General features: G+C 44.1%; 1 protein-coding gene across 7 annotated transcripts in view; it reads right to left on the bottom strand.

Moving 5' to 3' along the window:
* Window positions 1-23,108, bottom strand: part of CNOT2 (CCR4-NOT transcription complex subunit 2) — a 277,346-nt gene that overhangs the window by 198,334 nt on the left and 55,904 nt on the right. For 4 of the 7 annotated variants that reach the window (XM_069228328.1, XM_069228331.1, XM_069228329.1 and 1 more), the window contains exons 2-3: window positions 18,714-18,855; window positions 13,907-13,985 (exon numbers count right to left, since the gene is read on the bottom strand). In XM_069228328.1, the coding sequence (XP_069084429.1) occupies window positions 13,907-13,985; window positions 18,714-18,745 (111 nt within the window). In that variant the 5' untranslated portion in view covers window positions 18,746-18,855. The remainder of the gene's footprint in view (window positions 1-13,906; window positions 13,986-18,713; window positions 18,856-23,108) is intronic. The other 3 variants (XM_069228334.1, XM_069228333.1, XM_069228330.1) reach the window with 1 other exon arrangement.

The following is a 23,108-nucleotide window of genomic DNA, read 5'->3' as shown; positions in this document are numbered from 1 at the left end:
TTCCATTTTTTAAAAAAAAAACGAAATTTTCACTGTATTTTGGCCAATTTCTTGGCCTCCTTCAAGGGAACCCACAAAGTCTGGGTACCTCTAGAATCCCTAGGATGTTGGAAAAAAAGGACGCAAATTTGGCTTGGTTAGCTTATGTGAACAAAAAGTTATGAGGGCCTAAGCGCGAACTGCCCCAAATAGGCAAAAAAAGGCCTGGCACAGGAAGGGGAAAAGGCCTGGCAGCGAAGGGGTTAAAGGTTTCTACCCCTCCTGTTGTTTTCAGCGGCTGCGGTCATCCCCAGGGATCTTCCCAAGGTAAGAACTCTCCATTCTTCCCATATGAAGGTGGGAGGTTGGTTGGCAAGGTTTCGGACAACTGGAGGGAACTGACGTCGATGCCTGGGTTCTTCAGACTGCCAGGCTTATAGCCTGGAGTCTGTGGGGACCTTGGGTCAGGCAACGGCCCCTCGTTCACTGATGCTTTCAAGGGCACAAGCCTCTCTGAATGACCAGGAGGTATCGGAGCTCCTCAACAAAGGGGCAGTCACTTTATCTACCCTTCATCCAAATGGATTGATCGTCAATCTGTTCCTGGTCGAGAAGAGAGATGAAGGACAAAGCCCAGTGATCAACCAGAGTGATTTCAACAGGTGGCTAGTTTACCGCCACTTCAAGATGGAGGGTATCCATCTTTTGCAAGACCTTTTGCGTCCAGGAGACTGGCTAGTTTGGTTGGACCTCAAGGATGTTTACCTTACGATACTGGTCTTTCACCGCAACGCAGGTTTCTACAATTCATCTGGAACACTCAAGTCTTCAAATTTCAGACACTTCCTTTTGGTCTGTCCTCCGCTCTTTGGTGTTTCACCAAAGTCCTCAAGCCCATAGTGGAGTTCCCCCAGGGCAAGGAAATCCACATGATCGTCTATCTGGATGACATCCTTATAATGGATCAGTGCCCTTGCGCCCTGATGTAACATCTTCAGATGGATGTGGAAACATTGGACTTTGAAATCAACAAATAAAAGTCATTGTTCAGCCCGCAGAAGAAGTCTACCTTCCTCTGCTTTGTGATAGACTCCCAGTCCCCCACTCGGAGCCTTCCGGCAAAAAAGATGACGAAGATCGGGAACAAGCAACGCAAGAGCTGGGGCATTGGAAGATGTCTCTCAGGAATCTGGCCAAGTTAGAAGGCATGCTTGCATCTTCTATCCAAGAGATATTTCCAGGGCCTTGCAATGCATAAAGATGCATCATTTACAGGAAGGTCTGTCCTACGTAGCTCAGATCCCACTCACAGGCCACATCAGGGAAGAAATTAGATGACTGCTGGATCACATTGAGTCCTGGTATGGCAGGGCCATTTTCAGCTCCAGTCCGGATTTGGTGTTCGAATCAGACATCAATCTTTCCGATTGGGGAGCCAGTTGTGGAGGTGTTTCCACAGGAGGGGATGATCATTGCACAAAAATCGCCTGGAATTGTTGGCAGGGTCCTTTGTGGTCCACTGTTGGACGCAAGACAGAATCAAGTGTTCGGTCCTATTGAAGAAAGGCAATTGTCGGCGGTTCGCTACATCAACCGGTTTGGGGGCCCCCGATCAATTCACTAGCGGAAATGGTGAAGCAGTTCTGGGACTACTGTCTTCAGTGGGAGATTTCGGTGACAACATAATATCTCCCGGGACATTCCAACAAAGTAGTCGATTGGCATTCCAGGCGCCTGCAAGATCTCAGTGCTTAGCAACTTTCTGATAAAGTGTTCAAGATGGTTAAACAGATTTGGGGCCCTTTTTCAGTGGACATGTTCGCCCCACGTCTCGACTCGCACCTGGGCCGGTTCTTCAGTTGGAAACCAGACCGCAAACGGCAGCGACGGATGCTTTCCTTCAGGACAGGAGTGTGGAAGCAGGTCATGCATTCCTGCCATTTGCACTGCTATTGAGAATGATAGCCCAAGTCCACAGACATAAGACCTCGCTGGTGGCGATTTAGACTCAAGCTTGGTTTACAGTGATGATGGAACTTTCTTGGGATTTTCCAATCCGTCTACCCCAGAGGCAAGACATTCTTCCAGATCCTCTAGGGAATCATCAATATATGGTTCTCGAGGGAGAGCTACTTCTTATGGCATGGAACATTACCAGAGTAGGTGGATCAAAGGACTTTCGGAGGTGGCTCATGGTCTCGTCTCCAAGGCTTGGGCAACCGGAACAAACGAGAGATACAAGTACACTTAGGGACAGTGGTTGCATTTGTGTTTGCAAAGGGACATTGATCCTCTGGGATCCAGAATCGTGTGTGTCTTGAATTTTCTGTCCTCTGTAGCTACGGAAGAAATGGCTTACAGGTCAATAAACACCTTTAGGTCAACTATTTCGGTAGGCCACCTGCCCATTCAGGGTCTTCCCGCAGGGGAGCACCCACTGTTGAGAAAACTGATGAGGGGAGTGCATTTGTCAGTTCCACCTGAACCCAGGTACTCCTCATTGTGGAAAGTCAATCAGGTGCTTTGTCTCTTCTAGAATTGACCACAAAACAAATACCTCTCCATAAAGCAATTATCTGGTAAATTGGCGATGTTATTGTGTTTGGTCTCTTGCTGTAGGGTGTCTGATGTTAGAGCTCTGGATATTTTAGGCAGGGTTTTCACCCTGGAAGGAGTGACATTTCATGTCTCCAGAAGGATGAAGTGTCACTTCGGGTTAGTTTCCTACCCATTGTTTCCTCAGAAACCTAAGTTATGTGTTGTCACATGTCTTAAGGCTTACAGGACCGCCACAAAAGAGGTCAGGCCAACTGGTGAACAGCAATTATTCATCTCTCAACGCAAACGGTTTAAGACTGTTTCATCTCCCACTATTGCATGGTGGGTGAGAGGTATTCTGCAAGAGGCTGATATCAACGTTCCATTTTTGGAGCGCACTCTGCGATGGGTGCTATGGCTTCCAAGGCGTTTGCGTTGGGAGCCCATATGGAAGATATCTTGAATGCGGTGGATTGGTCCTCCGATTCGACATTCAAGACATTTTAGTTTAAACCTGTGGTTCTCATGGCGTCCACGGTGGTGGACAAGCTTTGAATTGGCATAATCCGAGCCTTCGGTCCTGACATTCATCTTATAGAAATATACGTATACAACTTAATCATAAAAAGCATTGTCACACATTACAATGTCATTACTTAAATACCCCAAACTCACTGAATATGCTTCAGTTAAAATCAATCAAGATTGCCTATACTTCATAGCATAAGCCATACTGAGGCTATCTCATATAAAGCATCTCATTAACATAAAATATCCTTTTCAACATACAATTCTAAAAACCCTTAGTTCTCTTAAAACTTCCGATTTTTATAAGACATATGTATATAGCAATTGTGATAGCATTATCAAATTGCTTCTAGGCAAATAAAGTAATAAGTACTTAGCTCTGTGATCTTACACCATACTTCATGAAAAGTGGATGGATTTTTTTTCCTTTCACTCAAGAATAGTACAATTTAGCAGTAAGTTACAAAAACAGTATTCATTCCGAGACCCTTTTTTGTATCTAACTATTCTCCGGACAGAATCTATTCCAATTCAAAGCTGTAGAATAGTGCAGCTCAATTCCTTGTTGCAGATCCGAGTCAATAAGAGAGTGACACCCCTGCTCAAAGGGGCTCCAACAAATGGGCTACAGAACTATCCAAAAGAAGATATCATCTTTCATCAGCTGCACGCCATGATGCAACTCTCTCCTGGAGAAGACTTTATAGCCCACTTGCCCTCATAGTATTTTGCCCCTCAAAATTATCGATCCCTGGACCCATTTTTCCTTTAGTGGCTGAGAGAATTAACGATAATTCATTTGTAGACAATCAAATACTCTGCATCATCATGCAAATACATTTCTCATTATTGGCTTCTTGAATTAGATCATGCACAAATACAAGTGACATGATCTAGTTAACAAGGTCCAAGAGTCGACAGCAAACAGCATCCTCAGGGCTAGCAACATCAAACACTTTGGATGCTCCAGGAGGGCTTCAGAACACTGTCCTGGGATTCCCAATTTACTTTTCGGTCTAAGGCCAGCAATTGTCAAACTTCGCACAGCATTTACTGTACTTAAAAGTCCAGTTTTCACTTTCGTCATATGCCTATCCCATTTCAAATTCCACACAAGGATGATCCCTTAGTATTAATTTAATTGCTGTAGTGGTGCTTTATCTAGCAAACAAGAAAACTAAATCAGCTGCTTTAAGATCATAGTTTTGTTTTTCTCCATATTAATAGGCAAGCTCCTCCCACAAGGGGTCTGTACATTTTGCAGTTTCCTTTTCAAGCTTATAGGTGTATGGCATGTATAAGGCAATGAGTATGCACCCCGCCTATCTTAGGAAAAAATAAACTTGAGCTTCCCTAAGTTTTGGGGAGATACGACAGACTAAAAAGAAGGATGGCTACCATAAAACCGGGTCTTAATCTGCTGTTCACTAGAATTCGATCCGTAAGATTTCTTAAACTTTCAGGTCGACCTGCATCCAGTTGTTTTCATATAATAGTCAAATCACGGATAAAAGGTCTTGGGAGATGCCCCCATCTGGCTAGTTTTTCCCACAGAAGGTCATGATGTACCCGGTCAAAGTCTGCCATGAAATCTACAAAATAGCAGCATAATTTACCCACTCATTGTGCCTACTGCGACCCATGCTGTGCTCCACCCAAAAATTCTCCAGAGGGCAAAACAATGGTCAACTATAGAATACTCTGGCCAAAACCCACTCTGTGCTTTTGGGAATCTCCCACTCCCAAAGGCCTTAGAATTATTAAGGGAAATCAGTAAAGTTTAGGCATAGATCTTGGACAACATGTCCAGCAAGTAAATTAACAGATAATTTGCTGGTTCATCGCAGGATTCTTTTTTGTGGATGGGACTGCCAATGCACCTCACCAGGAGTTGGCGACTATCCCACTGCTTGACACCAATTTGAAAAAAGATCTTAACACTCTGGCCCACCACAATGAATTGGACTTGTAAGAAATTGCTGGCAACCCATCAGGTTCTCCCGCCTTTGATGGTTTAAGGTTTGCAATTATCTCCGATATCATGCCCGTCTCCTGTACTAGCAAGAGAGTGGTGCACTCTCCCTGATGGACAATGGGATCACTTCTCACATTATCATCAGCCATTTTATATAGCTCTGTTATGAAATTAAATTATTGTGAGTCACAGACCTGGGCCTCTACATTTGATGGTGATGTTAGGTGTGCAATGTTCACCAGGTGCTGAACACGTCTGGAGTTATCCTAGGCAATGGCATCCTGCATTTTACTCCAGTGTGCCTCATAGAAATACTTCTTTCTAGCAACCAACTTCCCGATTTACCCTTTTTATATCCCTTAAATCGTCTACAACTTTTCCTTCTCCATTCCTTCATTCATTCTTTGCCTTCTGCATTCACACTTTTTCTTTTCCATTCTGACTTTTTCTTCTCCATTAGGATTTCCTCATATGGTTAGATTGATGAGCCACCAGACCGTGAATAAATCAATGGTTGAGTGAGTGAGTGAATGGATGGATGGATAAATTAATCAGTAAGTGGGTAAGTGCATGGATGCAGGAGCATAAAACAGGGGGTAAGGCACCTACATGAAAAGCAAGAACCAGGGATGAAAGATCACATACAGCAGGTGCACATAGAGCAGGAATAGCTATCCTGTATGAGAAATATGCAGAGAAGGAGCAGGCACCCACACAGAGACATATGTCAAGATAGCTGGAGCACAATTTGGAGCAAGATGTATGTACAATAGTAAATAGGAGCAAATACTTGGGATAAAACAGGTAGAGAGCAGCAGCTAACACCCTAGTTGAGACAAACACACAGAAATCAGGAACTACAAATATGGGTCAAATAACTACAAAGAAGCGGCGTCAGGAATCAGACACACACACATAGAGAAGGAGCAGAAAGCCACATGACATCTGAGACTATCATTTCCACATCAGTGGCCTTTGCATTTGGTGCCAGTCAAAGGGTGGGTTGGCTGCCAAAGTCACCAGAGGGCATAATATCCAATTGGCAAAGTGTCACGTGTGATGCTTTCAGGGTGTCCTGTGCCGTTGCCACCAACCAACAGCACTTTCATTCGGTGACCTGAAGTGTTGATTTTAAAAATTTTAAGCATGGGCTCCAACGTATCAGCATGTAAAGTGCTGATGGCTAAATGACATTATTGGCTGACTGTGTCCTCTACACCATGGGGCCACTTGGCACCAATGAAGTGGGCCTATTGTATGTGCCAATCTGAGGGGGTGAATGGTTAAAAGAGGAAGTGATGCCATGTTGTATGGTAAAATATATTGTTGAATAGTGTTTCTAAATAATATCTGCTGTGAGAGATGGCTGGTAGCAGATTTATTTGGGATGTTTTGGTTGATAGCTGCAGCAGATAAGTCTGTCCAAGTGTCATTGTAAGGTGAATGATAGCTAACACTACACGTTAGTTATAAATTAACATCTGCAGGTAGGAGTTCTCTAGTATTATTTAATTTTCCACCACACACAATGAATATAAAAGCTGTTACAGTGAGGATGTCTGTTAAAGCTGAAACATGCAAGAGTAGGGAGAGTGATTTTAGTGGAGATGTGTTAAGTTATTTTGAATGAAAAGTACATCACCCTTTACCGATAGTAACTATGGCTAGATCTGTAATTTAGTGAGGGCTCCTTCAACATAACACTTGAGCAGAAATGTGAAATTTTGATTTGATCTATCTTATGAGTATAGATCTGTAAGTGTAGCTCCTAATGCCATTGCACTCAAATGTCTAGGGGCTTTCTGTATCAGAACTTTAAAAAAAAAAAAAAAAAAAGCTTAACACAAGATGTGTTACAGTTCTACATTAGGTAGAACTGGTAGGCACAGAGGCCGTGGCTTTCTGCACCTCACCCTCTGCCCACTGCTCCTTTGACAGGGTTTTTCTATATCGCCCCCTGGGGTTTTCAGGAGACTTTACCAACTCCATCACCCAGACACTTGCACATAAAATCGTCAACTATGCAAGTTTTACGAGTCTGGGTGATCATAACATTCAGCTGGACAATCCATCTGACAGCTTGTCACTGAAGCTGTCCGATTCGCATGCAGCTGTTGATCTATCAACGACTCTCATGGGATTTACAAAGAGAGAAGATCACATAATCGACGCAATATTCACCAATACCCCATTCGATCTTGGAAGACCTAGAGAGGTCCCTTGTTCTGACCGTTTTTTACTACCCTTTCTCCTGGCCCTGGACCTCACCTAATAGTAAGAATATTCCACCGCCCCCACGCAAAAACCGAACCTGGAACAAGGTTGATATATCTTTACTGAAGGAGATACCAGCATCTACCAAACCTGCGCTAACTGGCGATACTATGTCAGACAAGGGGATGGTGAATAACTGGCTTACTAAGGCCGCCAACACGGCTGCCCCTAAAATTACATTAAGGACTACTAGACTCCAACTCTCCACCCGCTGGTTTACTAACAAACTAGCCAGAGAAAGACAGCACTGTAAGAAATTAGAAAGTCTACGGAGGAAACATTACATGGAAATAGACAGACCTGGTACAAAGCTGCCCTGAGCACTTACCACAACAATCTGAAGCTTGTACGACACACTCTATTCTCACAAAATTGGTAAAGCTAACAATAACACAAAATACATTTTTTAAATTGGCTGATTTTCTGGATCCCAAAAGGTACTGTAGTTCCCCTCCCCCTCTCCACACCCCCCTCTCTCCCCCGCCTCCCGGAACTAATCCTTCCCTATGTACAACGCTGAGTACATTCTTTAAAGACACCATTTGTAAAATTGAGGATAATCTTTTAAAGGTGAAAGGCAATGAGCCCTATGGTGATGCTCAAATTGAAATAATGCTGCTGGCTCAGGGTAAACTGCCGCAATTTGTCCCTCCTATTGTAGAAGAACTGGAAAGCTTCTTTGACAAATGTGAATCTGGCTCTCCCTGGATCCTTGTCCCTCCTCATGTTGAGAGGCCAATAGGGGACGGATTAAGCTCCACTTATCACAATCTCTTCTCTACCTTTCTACGATCTGGGATAGTCCCGCTTCTTGGAAAAGGGCAAATGTCACCCCCTTCTCAAAAAATCCAAATGCTGACACAGAAACCTTCTCCAATTTCAGACCCATCTCTCTGCTCCTGGGGGTCTCTAAGATCAATGAGAAGATCGTAAACATTCAACTATCGACAAGCCTGGACACCTTCAATGTTCTGCTCTCCTCACAAACAGGCTTTAGGGCTCACCACAGCACAGATGCAGCACTTATGAAAATAAACTCGATTAATTTTACGCTGGATGCTGGCCATAACCCACCCTGATTCTATTAGACTTCTCAGCTCTATTTGACATGATCTCACATGAGATCCTGTTACATTGCCTTGCTTCTATTTGTGTGGAGGGACGGCCCTAGAATGGCTGTGCTCCTTTCAGGACCATAGAGAGAAGGCCATGTGGCTTAGGCCGTTTTTTTCTGAGGCAAGATTCTCAAGTGTTGAGCTCCTCAGGGCTCAGCCCTGAGCCCCACACTTTTTAATATTTACATGACACTGCTGGCATACCTAATTGACTCATTCGGTATCAAGGTGTTTTCCTATGCAGATGACACCCAGCTTTTACAATGCATCGGAAGCCAAGTCAAAATGTGCAGCCTGTATGGTAGCAGTGAAGGGACGACTTAAAGCCAACTCTCTACAATGTGACCGAGAGAAAACAGGTCCTGTTTGGTGTCAACCCCATGCCTCGATGGTTAGAGGCCTGGCCAACTAGTTCCATTTTAAAACCAAACTCCTGACTCCGAGCCCTTCAGAAGTGGCCTAGAATTTAGGGGTGTACGTCGACATCCATCTGTCCATCTTATCCCAGATCTTAGCAGTGGTTAAAACCTCCTGTTGGATAATGAGGATGTTGAGAAAATTTCTTAACCTCCTGCCCTGGCAAACCCAGAAACCAGCTGTCCAAGCACTGATGCTCTCAAGACTAGACAACGTTAACATTCTGTGCCTTGGGGTCCCGACTACCTATTTCAGAGACTACATCTCGAAGAGAATACAGTTATTCAGCTTTTGTTGAAACTTCCCAGACATTCCACAATCTCCCTCTACCGTAACCAACTGCACTGGCTACCAGTAAAAAAAAAAAGGATTATTTTTAAAGCTCTGACAGTGGAACATTTCACTTTCTATAAGACTGGTCCTAAATACCTGTCCAAAAGGTTTGTAAAATACCGTCCTAAAAGACTTCTATGCTCACAGTCTACTTGGCGACCGAATATTCCCTACACTAAATGTAAGAAGTGGGGCGTTTCAGCCTGGCCAGTGCTGGCAGCCAAGTACTGGAATGAGCTCCCACTTCACAGATGCATCACAGAGAAAAACGTATTTTGAAAACAACTGAAAACAAATTTATTCAAACTGTAGGGGGGGGTTATATTTTCCTTTTAGCCGTCTGTTTTAGCGCTGGGAAAGTATCGTAGTTGCTGCGCACTTTAGAAATCTCCTCATTCATTCATTAGGTCGCTCGATGCGCAAATGAAAATACAAAATTACAGGTTATCTGTCAATACCTCAAAACTGCAGGAAGCACAATTTACTTTTATAATATAACACACAAGAAAACAGAATTAACACCAATTGGAAAGCTGGTTATGATTTCCATTGCCTGTCTGAATCCTCCCATCAAACTGCACTTTTTGTACTATATGTGGCTCGTAGAGCCGGAGATCTTCCAAACTCCACAATGCAGGTGGCTAGTTTATTAATAGACAATAACTGGTTGATCATAATGTGCAGCTGCTACCATTTATATCAGGTAAATTAAAGAACATTCTACAAGAGTGCTGGCCCAAGTTTGCACTCTTTTACAATCTCCTCAGGAAGAACCTGCGAGTATTAAAAACGCAATTAATAACCATCACTAAAATCTGAAGTTTCTTTAAAAACAGAAACTGTAGTATGACTGTCCATTAACTATACTATGAAGAAAAATGTGAAGAGAAGTAGGGGTCATATTCCTCATCAACTTACGTTACTATCCAGGCTTTTCAGACTTAACGGTCGATCTTGTACAACAGGAGAAATACAGTTAAGATTGATATTGCAGACGCATTTGATGTACACACCAATGCAAAATTGGAGAAAAACATGTATACATAAATATACAAATAACTACATAAGATGTATTGTCAGTTAGGAGGAACTCTGCTGTTGCAAAAAAACCAAAAAAAACATTATACTCAAATGAGTGCAAGGATCCGCACAAGACAGGAACCATGCTGAAACAAAAAAATAAGTTTACTAGTGTCTAAATATTTGGTGTAACAGTACTTGAACTACTAGCCTAAACAACTGCTCCAATACTGTGTTCATGCAGCCAACTCGTGTCATGATAGCAGAAAGGGGACTTCAAAGTCAGGTCTGCTATTTGGCTACCCTGTACTAATGGCCATCTTGGAGTGGCGTGTTTATGACATCATCAGTACATGATTCTTCTCATTTATGTCTTGCTCCCCTTTCAGGAAAGACTGGTGAGATAAAGAACCTTCGACTTACTCCATCAAGATCCACCATTTCCGAGCAGCAAAACAGCACACTGCACCTTAAAGTACTCTTTATATCAGCATGACAGAGCAGGCTGCTACAAACTAACAGAGCACAATCCCAAGGACTTGAGAGCAGACTCGAAGCAAGCAACTGGAGTTTGCACTAGTGGACGTTCTGCTTAGAAAGGAATACTAGAGTTCCTGTGGTGGTAAGAAACGGATTGGTACAGTGATTAATGGGCATTGGTGTCTGGTTGTTCTTACATGTTGTTAGCACCAGGATCTTGTGGGCAGAGGACCGCAAAAACAGCAGCAGTGAGAGGTGACAAGCGGTCAGAATCTCAGTACTTTCTGACGCACCAAGGTTTCAGTGTAATAAAAGATGCCAATTTAAAAAAGGCAATATTTCCATGTTGGCTCTATTTTGTGTCACATCTGCATCTCTTCATGCGTTTTCGAGAGACAAACAAAATGCCATCACTCACAATGATGGGAGCCAATGGTACAAGTGGGCTGACCTATTGTCCTATGCTGTATGCTGTGGTGGGAGGAAGCAAAATGTGAATGACAGTAAAACAGACAAATCAATGAAAAGGTCTGGCTGAATGTTCCTCTAAGAATGTATAGGATTTAGGATAACTCAGATTTGAAACCTGTTGCTTTCAATACAGTCACTCAACGAGATAAAAAAAAAATTAAAAGGTGATGATTCAGAGTACTTCTGAAATGTAAATTAGTTCCTCATGCCTTGCAACACAAGCATTCTGAGAAGGGAGGGAGATGATGCACCAAACAGTCAATAGTGTGAGGTTGACGATAAATACTCATCGGAGTGGAGAGAAACCCCATTTTATTTATCTAGCAAAGATTTTCTAACAATTTGCCATGCATAGACCAAGGCCTAAAAAATGACAAAAAGGCTGTACATCTCTGAACCACCATGTGCTGTAGCTCACTTATGACAATGGCTACTACTATCCTGCTGTCTTCGAGCAAGAAACAAGCAACACCAAAGCCAATAAGTTTCACCCATGCGAGATCTATTGGCTTTGTCAATGTTTTTCTTTTATATGATGCATTGCTTCATAGCGCTTTTTCCCCATTTAAGCCACGTTTAATAGCAGCCACCCGCTGCTGTGCATTATGATTATAAAAAAAAAAAGCATTGAATGTTTAAGAAACACAAGGGAGGAGAGTAGGAAACAGAGGAGAGTGGGAGGAGGGGTGTGTGTGTGAAACAATGTCGAGTAGCACAGTGGCGTAATCGCAGGCCTTTCTCACAATGCATTTTATATTGCAGTTATATATATTACAGTTTTATATAACGCAAACTTGACCCAAAGTTATTGGAGCGCTTTATATGAGCACCAGTCAGTTACATTATCAAAAAAACACATTCATTTTTTAGTTAGGGACGGGAAGATTAAGCTGTCTGCCTAGAACCACAGGAAACGACGCAGACTCAAACCTGGTTCTCCAGGTCCAAAGTTGGCAGCTCTAGTTGTTATGCAACATCCACTCCTCTCAATCCTTGCGTTTTCATCCATTCAAGAGCACAGCATTTGCAGATCCAGAGATGTCACACAGTACAAAACATAATGGACCATGGAAAACTAAAACATACTTTGACAAATGTTGAATCGCCTGTTCAATAAAAAACACATTCACTCACAGTTTTAAGCATGGAAATAGATATACAGTGTAGAATAGAGAGTGAAAGCTCTCACTCACTCCACAGTGCATTAACATAAATGATGGTCAGGATTGAGGGGAACTGCAGAAACATGCACCCTAGGAATGCAAGTCGAAAAGTAAAAAAAGAAAAAAAACGAGTACTTGGAGGAGCATGCAGCCAGTGGAAAGACACTGTCCACAAGCAGCAGTAATTGGTCTAGGCTCCATGGCAGGGACCACAGCGAAGACCCAGGAGGAAGGTGTTGGAGAGAAGGAGGAGCGGGGAGCTTAACAATAGGAACCAAAAGAATTAGAGCAACATCTGAACAAACGAATGGTAAGTAAAGGTAGGTAATGGGTGGGCTCTAAGTCTGTTTTATTTTGTTTTAATTTATTTACAAGAGATTTCGCAAGTACAGCACAGGCGTTGTGCAGGCGAAACCTAAATATTACCAACAATTATGTAACGTCATTCTGAATAATACCCACCTCTGTTGTATGGATTATTAACACCAAATTGCACTGACTAGCAGCTTTAATGGGAAAGTGAGTGAACGCAGAGGTGAACTAATGGACTTCGCCAATGCTCATGTTATAATGACTGACTTCGGCAAAAAGCCGCAGGCAGAAACTAATGATAAAATCAAGTCATCAATCCTTAAAGTGAGATTAAAACGGCAACTTAGCTTGGAGCCATTAGTACAATCACATACAATCTGGTTATGAAAACGTTTGATGAGAGGACACTACTCCACCATTAAATTACCATGAAAGACTGCACCCTGCAAGGAAAACTAACAGCAACATTTTCAGAATAATAAGCTTTGATTCAACTAAAAGGGCTGTGACTGAACACTATCAGGGAAGCCTTCATGGGAATTCTACTAAGTTCCAGGCATTACAGGCATTACATTCCACCTTAAATGGCAATAAAGCTACCACCCTTCATTTTCTCTCCATGACTTCAGAGACTTTTTCGGCAAATGATTATACCAGGTATGCATGTATTATTCCATACTTACCAAGACTTGACCCAATTGTGGCAATTGTGGGCTTCCAGTCTGCCACTTATTTTCTGCCCATGATCAGTATGGTCTTAAGCCTCTTTAACTTATCAGAACTGCCTGCAGATCTTGCACCTCTTCTAACCAATGGATCTGTTATCTCTACACCCAGTACATGACGTCCTTTTGACATAACTGCTAGATTCTTGGCTTGGTTTCCTCTCCCGCCTCACATGTACACTATTGCCTCTTGTGACCCAAAAGAAAAATTAATTGGTCAAGCTTCACCATTATTTTTAAAAAGGTTATGCTGAGTTGTGCAATCTCTTTAGGGGTGGGTGTGTGCATGCTCATGCACACTATAATTCAGACTGAAGCCTCACAGACTTGGTTAAAGTATCAATTTATATTTTAGAGCTTCTCATACTAAGTGCTAAGAGTCTTTGGGCCCATGAGTACAATACAAATAAAAGTGAAAACAGGAGGAGACAAGATGCATATGTAAGAACACTTGCAAGGACCCTATCTACTACCCCTACTCTCTTGCAACACCAATAGCATAGCCTTAAAGGAATGTTACCCAAACCATATTCAGCGCTAAGGAGTATAAGAGATTTACCATCAACTCTATCTTACCTGATGAGAGGGACGGACAGAAAGGTGGTCTGTGTAAAGGCCACCTTTATCCAAAAGGCTCTGCTCGTCAGGGGCAAACCTAGACAACAGTATCAAAAACAGATTAATCAATGGAGCATGCTTGCACATAATGGTACATCAAACACGTTAAAATGAACATTCAATATCATTTATTTGGCTGTAAAACAATGTAGGTACTGAAGGACTTAGTGAACAGAGACAAACAGAATTACATTTCAATACGTATGTTCCCAGGCTTTAAAGGTTAAAAAAAAAAGCACATAGCCACAAGATTGATAGCCAATTCTTGGTGCCAGCTAACACAATATGCCCTAATCCTTACCCAACTACCATTTCCCTTCACCAGCCTTGAGGTTTTAGGTTTTTTGTTGCTTTTTTTGTTTTACTCAAAATAGAAACTTCTAGGGTTGTGGTGTGAGGGAGGGTTGGTGTTATGAACAAAGGAGCAGTTACTAATACTTAAGATACTTAGAAAGAAGACAAGCGAGGGTGCTCATGGTTCTGCACACATCTCATCTAAAAGGTGCAATCAGGCAAATCTAGAACTTAAAAAAAAAAAAACATATACAAACAAGTAAGTCTTTTGTCAAATTGTGGTCTAGGAAACAAGTCATTCTGGTTGTCTTGCGGTAAAGAACTCAAATAGTGATAAATGGAGAAAATCAAAAAGCCTGACAGACAACCTTAAAAGGTTTAAAGGTCAAACAACAAGTTTGTCGAAAAGTACAAGTAAATGGAAGTTCAGTTAACTTCAGCTGGAAACACCAAACTAGAGGTCATGAGAGAAAAGTGCAAAAGTGTAACCGCAGGATTAATATTCTTTATTTTGAAATTCGGAGAATGTTCTAGTACGGTAGAGAGGATATAAAAAGCCAGTAAGATTGATAGATGGCAGTCAAGTGCGAAAGAAAGACGGGCAATTTACACAAGTACATACAGAAAGGTCAGAGGGTGAGCATATTTGTGTACAAGTCGAATAAAGACATACAACTTCAAATAGGAGTGGACTAAGTGGGACAGGGCATGCAGAGGATTCTAGGTACTCGTTGGTCATGAATCAAAGTCCTTTTTGTTTTATGAATGGATTATGCAAAACACAGAGGAAGCTTGTCGAATTTCATTCAACCTTTATCAGGTGATATTAGGAGAAAGACATTATCAGTATTTGCATGCTTGACAATTCTTACATTCCAGGCTGTTGAAACGGAAATGTCCTCTGCATGGTTATGGAGGTATACCACTGCCCTGGGTGCCGAACTGTACTGTTGTTTGGACCTACTGCTTGTTTGTTGTGGCCTGTCTCAAGGACTGCAGTCTTGTTGGATGAGGAGGGTGCCCACAGTGCTACCCTCAAAATGGTGGAAGGCTACTGCCTTTACAAGGAGTTAAGCAGCATAGTGATGGCAGCATTCCATGTAGTGATCTGTAGTAGTAAAAAGGTCCTGGAGTGAGGCCTGCGTGCTCACTCACCAATTTGAAGATCTGCTAAGGTGTGCTTAACTCAACTTTGGCCTACATTAGTTGGATGCAGAGTGCTGTGCAGCGCAGGAGTGGTGTTGATGCACTGAATGTGTGTGCACCTGGGAAGGGGTCAGTACAGGGATGAAGCAGCGCTGTGCAGTGCGTGCATGATGAATGTGTGTACTCAGTGGGTGTATACTGGAGAGGAATACATTACGTGAGAGCTATAGTGCTCTGTAGTGAGTGCACAATGAAAGAAAGAGCTGGGTGTATGTAAGCTTGCAAGAAGTACAACACATGAGGGTAAAGTGTTGTTAGGTGTGTGCAAGGGGAATGTTTGTACTGGCTATGTTTGAAAGTAGCATACCATAGCATAACACAGAAAGGCTACAGTACTGAACAGTACACACAGAATGAATGTTGGGCTGAATGTATGTGTATGTGATGGCACAATGTTTGGAGGTAACTCTACTGAACAGTGTATGTGCTACGTCCATACAATGAGTGCAAGTTTGACGGTTATGATATATTACATGGTGGACCCTGGGTTTCATTTTGAGAACCCACAGCCTACCTGGTGATGACATGAGAAGTAGAGGAATTCCGTCGTCCCCCCCCCCCCCAACCCCCCCCAGACAGATTTGCACTTTGCTGCATTCCTGCGAGGTGTGTGGGACATACTGGATAAAGAGAGAGATGGAGAGTGAGAAGGAGAGAGAGAGAGCGAGAGCGACTGCCCCCAATCCCCTCCCCCCAAATATTCAAAAGGGTGGGGCTATTAAGGGAAATCATTAAGAGTAGGGCTGGGAGCCCGGGATTAACTTATCGATGTACATATCACTGTGGCCGACATCCAGTTTTGAACTCTAGTCACTTGCGCAGCCTGGGTTGTTGGACTATCAGCTTTAGAGTCTTGATTGCTAAGGTGGACAGCCTTTCAAGAGGAAGAAGTGATAGAAAAGTATACACTTCAAAAAAGAAGCAGAACCCCCAACATAAAACTTCAAAGACCCAGAGCTTAAATCCCATTTGGTGTTTGGAAATGGACTATAATAAAGAGAGGTTCATATCCCAAAATTTGTCATCTGCCAAGTAGCCAGACAGGCTGTGTGAGGAGAAGATCTGCAAGACATCTGCCTGTGACTAGGACTAAGGGACAAGGACTGCTAGTCTCGCTCCTGGGTGAGAGGCCATCACCCAGAAAAAACAAGACCACCTGCTCTGGAGCCTGGAGCATCAGGACCTTCCTGCTTGTCAAGACCAGAGTGACCTGTGAAGGAAAGGAGAGTACAGGAGGGAGCAAGGTCCAGTTGGGAGCCCAACTGAGTGGACTCCCAGTGTGAAGAGCCAGCTGCTCTACCTATGGGAAAGTTGCCCTTTGCAGATTACGGTCTGCAACCCCGATTATGCCAGAAGGAGGCTGCTGTGAAGATAGGCCTGAGCAGACAAGTGATCCCCTGGCGATCCCATATGCCAGGAGAGGTGGTTATGAAAGTTATTGCCTGAGATGAAAGGCTGAAGGCTGTGCGGAGCCTAGCGGCGAACCCAAATGCCAGTTGGAGCTGATGTGGTACGGACTACCATGTGGTGCGGTCCGGCACCTTGGTCAGTAGTGTTAAGGTAACCCCATTCGCCAGGAAGGGCCGCTCATACCCAAGTGGTTGCAAGAATCAGGATGTAGCCAAAGAAAATGAGAGCTGTCACCACAAAGCAACGAGAATTGACCCTGTGTTGCCCATATGAAATTGAGGAAGATGCTGCGTGTGCATCACCACATTACCTGGACCCCCAGCTGGGACCAGAGGATTCCGATTCCCCACCATCATGTACATGGAGCATAAGACTTATCATGCAGGAGCACCGGAGCAACTCCGAACGCTGCTGGAGCTAGCCATGTATGCTTATGAGAGAGCCTCGTGCAGAAGACACTACGAAAAGGACTGGAGCAGTGCAAGTGCCAGTGGTTGAGGCACTCGCTGGAACATTGCAAAGCTCCTCAGTGCTAGAGTGGGTAAGACTGGTTACGGACCCAGTGGGTCACAGGTAACGCGCTGCTGAGGGTGTTGTGGCCCCATAACACTTTTCACTATTTTATGAAGTCGGAGTGGACTCTTTAGTTAAGGCCAACTAGGGAGAACTACCTGGATGCAGCCACCATAGAATGGGGAATAACCCCTACCACATTACGAAAAGCATGTGGGATGGACATTTGTTCAAAACACTAGAGCCCCGACCTTAAGGAGAAATGTGTAATTGTTTATATATGTCGTAACATTGCTTTGAATGCGTAGAGTCTGAAATAAAATATTTCTTTTTTAGTATAAAAATAAGTATTCATCTGGACATTGATTTATTGACACTGCAGCGTGCTCTTTGGGGTACGAGTCATGTTCACTGATCTGTAATCATTTCCACACCCAGCCCCACCCACCAGGGAGCGTTGGGATTGTTCGACCATAGCTACCACTGAGAGTCAAGAGCATAGTGGGTACTTCGCTCAGCTGATCAGGATTTACAGTAGGTCGGGCCCCAGGACATCAGGAATAAAAGGCCTCAACCACCATGGTTGGGCCCAGTAACTCCTGCATGCCTTGGGCATTTGAAAGGGGTTCTGACAAAGGTATTGAGTGGAAGAAGATCTGCTGGCAAATGGGATAGAAAAAGTTCTGTATATGATCTTGGCCAGTAGGCCAGGGCTGCTGGTTGTTTAATAGAACACATTATAGCTGTGTGTTGCATTTTGTAGAAGATGGTGTGTCAGAGTATTCTTGAAGGTCACATTGGACATAGCCAGCTCTTAACATTTCTTGTAAATTCCAATTGGTTTTAAGTGGTGCTTATTTTTGCTGGGAGGGAATTCCATACTCTCACAGCCTACTTTGACGGTTTGCTTTTTGTACAGTGGAATGACTAATTGCAGTACTTTTCTATAAGTAAACTCCTACACTGAAAATTGTGTTGGCATTTTAACCACAGCCAAAAAATAACCAAAGAGTAGGTGTACTGGAGGACAAACAGAGGAAAGAGCCAACACAATTGATACAAGTCAGTACATATAACAATACTTCAGTTGAGGTGAAGAAGATTATCAATGAACACAGGTGCATACATACTCTGGAGAAAATTAGGCTTAATTTTAAAGTAATACAGATCTGGAGGGGGGGGGGGGGGGGGGGAGTTATAGGTACACACCAAACTACGAAAAAACATCCATTATGAACAAAACACCGGTTTGTGTTGCCAACATGAACAGTAGACCTAAGACTACCTAGACCTTGCAAACAAAAAAAAACATACCAACTTGAATTCTACTAATGTTATTTACCTCATCAAGTGTCCCCGTGTGCTCAAATACATCAGCAAGAGCTCCAGAAAAATAAAGGTCAGGAGAGGTGTCCACTGAATGTCTTTGCAATACGACAAAGATGACTGCCCACTTTTTGATTAAGGGGCATTCTGAAGATGACCTGATAAGAACCATTATTGAGAAGGTATCACAACACATGAAGATGACTAAATGACTACTTACACGAGAACAGCAAAGGATATAAAGGACAACAATAGACAATGATGATATTACCTGGAACCATCTTAATTTCCCATGAACTGTATTGCTAACTAAAACTATTGTAGGGATGTTCAGTGCTTTCAGTAACCTCTCTGGGTTACGACCTAGGGTCAATTTCCCACACGATATAGGGGTTCTCCCAGAAATTCATCTAAGTGTGGTATGGGTTTTTTTCTTTCTTTTTCCATTGTGGCCAATGTACTTTATACAGTGACATCAGTTATACTACAGATTAACTTTGTGACACATTTTTAAGCGTGGATCATTTTAAACTCAATGTGAAAAATTAGCAGTACCTCAATGTTTTCTCATAGTGCCTCACAAGTTGTTGGCCTGGTCAGTATCTGGCAAGGAATGTCAATATAGTTGTCATATCTTGCTGAAGAAGGCTTAGCCTACAGAACTGTGAATGCATGCAGGTCAACTATTTCAGCTGGACATTGTGGGAATTTCATGTTGTAAAACTCCCACTGGTTTCTGAAAGCTATCAGGCTTTCCATCCGTCTGAACCTAGGTACAAACACCTTTGGGGATTAATGCTATGCTCCATTTCTTAAGCATATTAGACAAAGAGGATTTATCTAGAAAACGGTCTACAAAATTGGCTATTCTTTTATGTGCAGCTTAATGCATGTCAGACATAAATGCACTGCACATTGAAGGGAGAATTACTCCCTCCAGCAGGATTCACTCTGACACTGCAAGGCAAACTAAGTCCAATACTAGTGTACCTCATAACCCATATTTAATGATCACCTGAAACTATTTGTAGTGCACTGCTTAAATGTTTATGAAGATGTTACACAGGAATTCTGACATGAACAACAATAACTTCTAATTTTCTCGTTTTTTAGAGGACGCCCTTTGCACAGTCTTTACCCAAACTGGCAAAAGGGACGTGGTATACTACTGCCAACACAGATTGCAATATAGCATCTAAGTCTTTACCTCTGGGTTCCAGTTAGGAGTCTATCATTAAAGAAAAAGTTACTTACCTTCGGTAACAATATATCTAGTAGAGACATATTCTAGTTGCAGATTCCTTACCTTAGAATTTCCCCCAGGCGTCAGGCTGGATCCGGAGATTTTTCTTCGAGCAGTACTCCTGCACGCCATCAGGTGGCATCGGTCGACTCCGCAGGCATTTTTGGCGTTGCGGTCTCCATGATGATGTCGCTGGCGTATTATAGTCGCCACCCCGGTGCGCAGACGTTAATTTCTTTTCACGACTTTCCACAGTAGCGTGGAGCCATGAACACTGAGAATGGTGTGCCAAAACTAGGGCCCTTGAAGGGAAGTTTCTGTCCCTAGAAATCAGTTCGCAGAGCGGGTTGGTAAGGAAACTGCAACTAGAATATGTCTCTACCAGATCAATCGTTACCGAAGATAAGTAACTAGTTCATCTGACAAGGACTTCTAGTTGCAGATTCCTTACTTTAGAATAGATTCCCAAGCAATATCATACCCGGTGAGGGGTTTCAAACTAAGACCACACCTAAAAGTCCTGCAGGACAGAACGGCTGAAGTAGCAGTCTCTGCGGACCGGACTATCCAGGCAGTAATGTTTGGTGAATGTGTGCAGCGATGCCTGGAAGAAACCCAGAACAGGTACTTTGTGTGATAACACCGGGGCAGCAGCAGTTCTGGTGGAATGAGCACGCAAACCCGGGGTTGCTTTTTCGCCAAAGCGTAGCACATCTTGATGCAGAGAACTACCCATCTCGAGATGGTCTTCTTCTGCACAGCCCTACCTTTCTTCGCACCCACATAACCCACGAACAGTTAATCGTCCACCCGGAAATCTTTGGTACGTATTAGGTAGAACGACAACACTCTTTTTGGATACAGACGGTGGAGTCTCTCCTCCTCCTGAGAGGGATGTGGGGGTGCGTAAAAAGTAGGCAGGGCGATTGACTGGCCTATATGAAAAGGTGTCACTACTTTGGGAAGGAAGAAAGCCCTGGAACGAAGCACCACGTTCTCAGGATGGACAGCCAGAAATAGTGGTTCTGAAGAGAGAGCCTGGAGCTCATTCACTCTGCGAGCAGAGGTGATGCAAATCAAGAAGGTAGTTTTAAGAGTCATGAGCCGCAGGGACAGTTGAGGAGCGGCTCGAAAGGAGCACACATGAGATATACAAGAACCAAGTTCAAATCCTACTGGGGCATTATGAACAGGATAGGAGGGATCATGTGGGTGAGTCCTTTAAGAAACCTCCCAATAATGGGAGATTTGAACAGAGAAGGTTGGTCTGGCAGCCTTAAAAAGGCAGAGATGGATTGTGACCTACCACGAATCACAAGTAACGTCTGTGGGCTGGCAGGACGGGAATGCGGAAGTCCAATGCTACCAGCAAGTCTCCAGGGTCCAGGGCAGCCAGGACCTGAGCCAGAGTTAGCATTCTGAACTTCTTCTTGAGGAAGAAATTGAGGGACTGGAGATGTAGGGCAGAGCAAAGGCCCTTCTCCTATTTGGGCACCAGAAAGAAGCAGGAATAACAACCACAACCTACTTCTGGTGTAGGGACCCTCTTTATGGCGCCTTCGGCCAATAGAGCCTTGACTTCCTCAAGCAGAAGTGCCAAATGATCCTCTGACAGATGATCGATTGATGGTGGCATGGTCAGAGGGGAAGTCTCGAAGGGGAGTAGCCCCTTTGGACAATTTGCAACACCCACCTGTCCGTGGTGATGGATTCTCAGTGGGACAGGTGATGGTGAATCCTGCCGGCAACTGGTCCATAATGTTCCAGCGGACTAGGAAGGGTTGGAGGCAGTGCAGTGGAGGAGGAAGGGTGGACTGAGTGGACTGCTGGCTCCCCGATTCATGAGCACGTGGGATCCTGCATCCGTGCGGGGGCTGTAAAGCATGTGCGGGTCAGTAGCTGGGTGGAAATGAACGCTGCTGGGTGCCCCTTCCCTAGCCACGAAAGGGGCGAAAAGCAGACTGTTGGGGGCGAGGACCAGCTACAAGACCAAGGGACCGAGCCGTAGCCCGGGAATCCTTAAAGCGCTCAAGCGCAGAGTCCGCTTTGTCTCCGAAGAGACAGGTGCCATCAAAGGTCATGTTCATCAGAGATTGATGGATATCCTCTGAAAAGCCAGACGTCCTCAACCAAGCGTGGCGCCTCAAGGCCACTGTCAATGCAACTCATCTACCTATTGAGTCAGTCGTATCCAGTCCACAAAAAATCATGAACTTTGCTGCATCTCTCCCATCAGTAACAGCTTGGGAGAGAACCGCCCAGGCCTCCTCCTGGACTCGAGGCAGCACCTGCGCGACCGTATCCCAGAGAGTATGGGAGTATCAGCCCAAGAGGCATGCGGTGTTCACAGACTGCAGCGCTAAACTTGCAGAAGAAAACATTTTCTTCCCAAGGTTATCCAGTCTTTTTCATTCCCTATCCAGGGGAGCGGAAGGTAATGTGCAAGATGATGAAGAAGCCTGGATCACAAGGCTCTCAGGTGTAGCATGATGGGTCAGGAATTTTGGGTCGGTCGGCGCAGGCCGATTGCAGCGGACAACCATCCTATTCACAGGAGCCCCTGTGCTGGGTCTGGACCAGGTGCCCAGTAAGACGTCCGTAAGGGCTTCATTAAGAGGGAAGAAGGGGTTCCAAACTGCAAGCCCCAGGCTGAGGCACCTTAGTCAGGAGGTTAGTCCTGGCCTTCACAGAAGGAAGCTTGAGGTGCAAAACCTCAGCAGCCCTTCTTACCATCATAGAGTATGAGGCTCTGTCCTCCGTAGCCACGGTAGGAGGAGAAAGCATGACAGCGTCAGGAAAGGAAATCTAGCCTGCTAGCGTTGCCCAAATCCTGAACCCAGTCCATGTCAGGGTCAAGCTGGTATACTAAAGGATCCAGTGACCCCTCTACACTATCCCCATAGATAGAAGGGTCAGGTTCCGCCCTGGGCCCAGGACAGCCCATATAAAACAGAATCGGCGTTGAGTGACGCCAGTCCGGCTCTGAGTCGTCGGGAATAAGTATAGGATTGATGCCGACTGTAGGCCCAACTGATGTCGGGAGCTTCAACGTCTGTCCTAACACCAGAGAAGGTTACGTTGGCACAAGCGGAGTTGGTATGGATCCAAGAGTGGATCCAGAGGTGCCCCCCAGAGCCGAGGCAGAAGCTTCTAGCATGGAACTCGTGG

The sequence above is a fragment of the Pleurodeles waltl genome, chromosome 4_1 (assembly GCF_031143425.1).
Source record: "Pleurodeles waltl isolate 20211129_DDA chromosome 4_1, aPleWal1.hap1.20221129, whole genome shotgun sequence".
NCBI lineage: Eukaryota > Metazoa > Chordata > Amphibia > Caudata > Salamandridae > Pleurodeles > Pleurodeles waltl.
The sequence above is the reverse complement of the archived record's forward strand: the minus strand, read 5'-3'. Positions and strand labels throughout refer to the sequence as shown.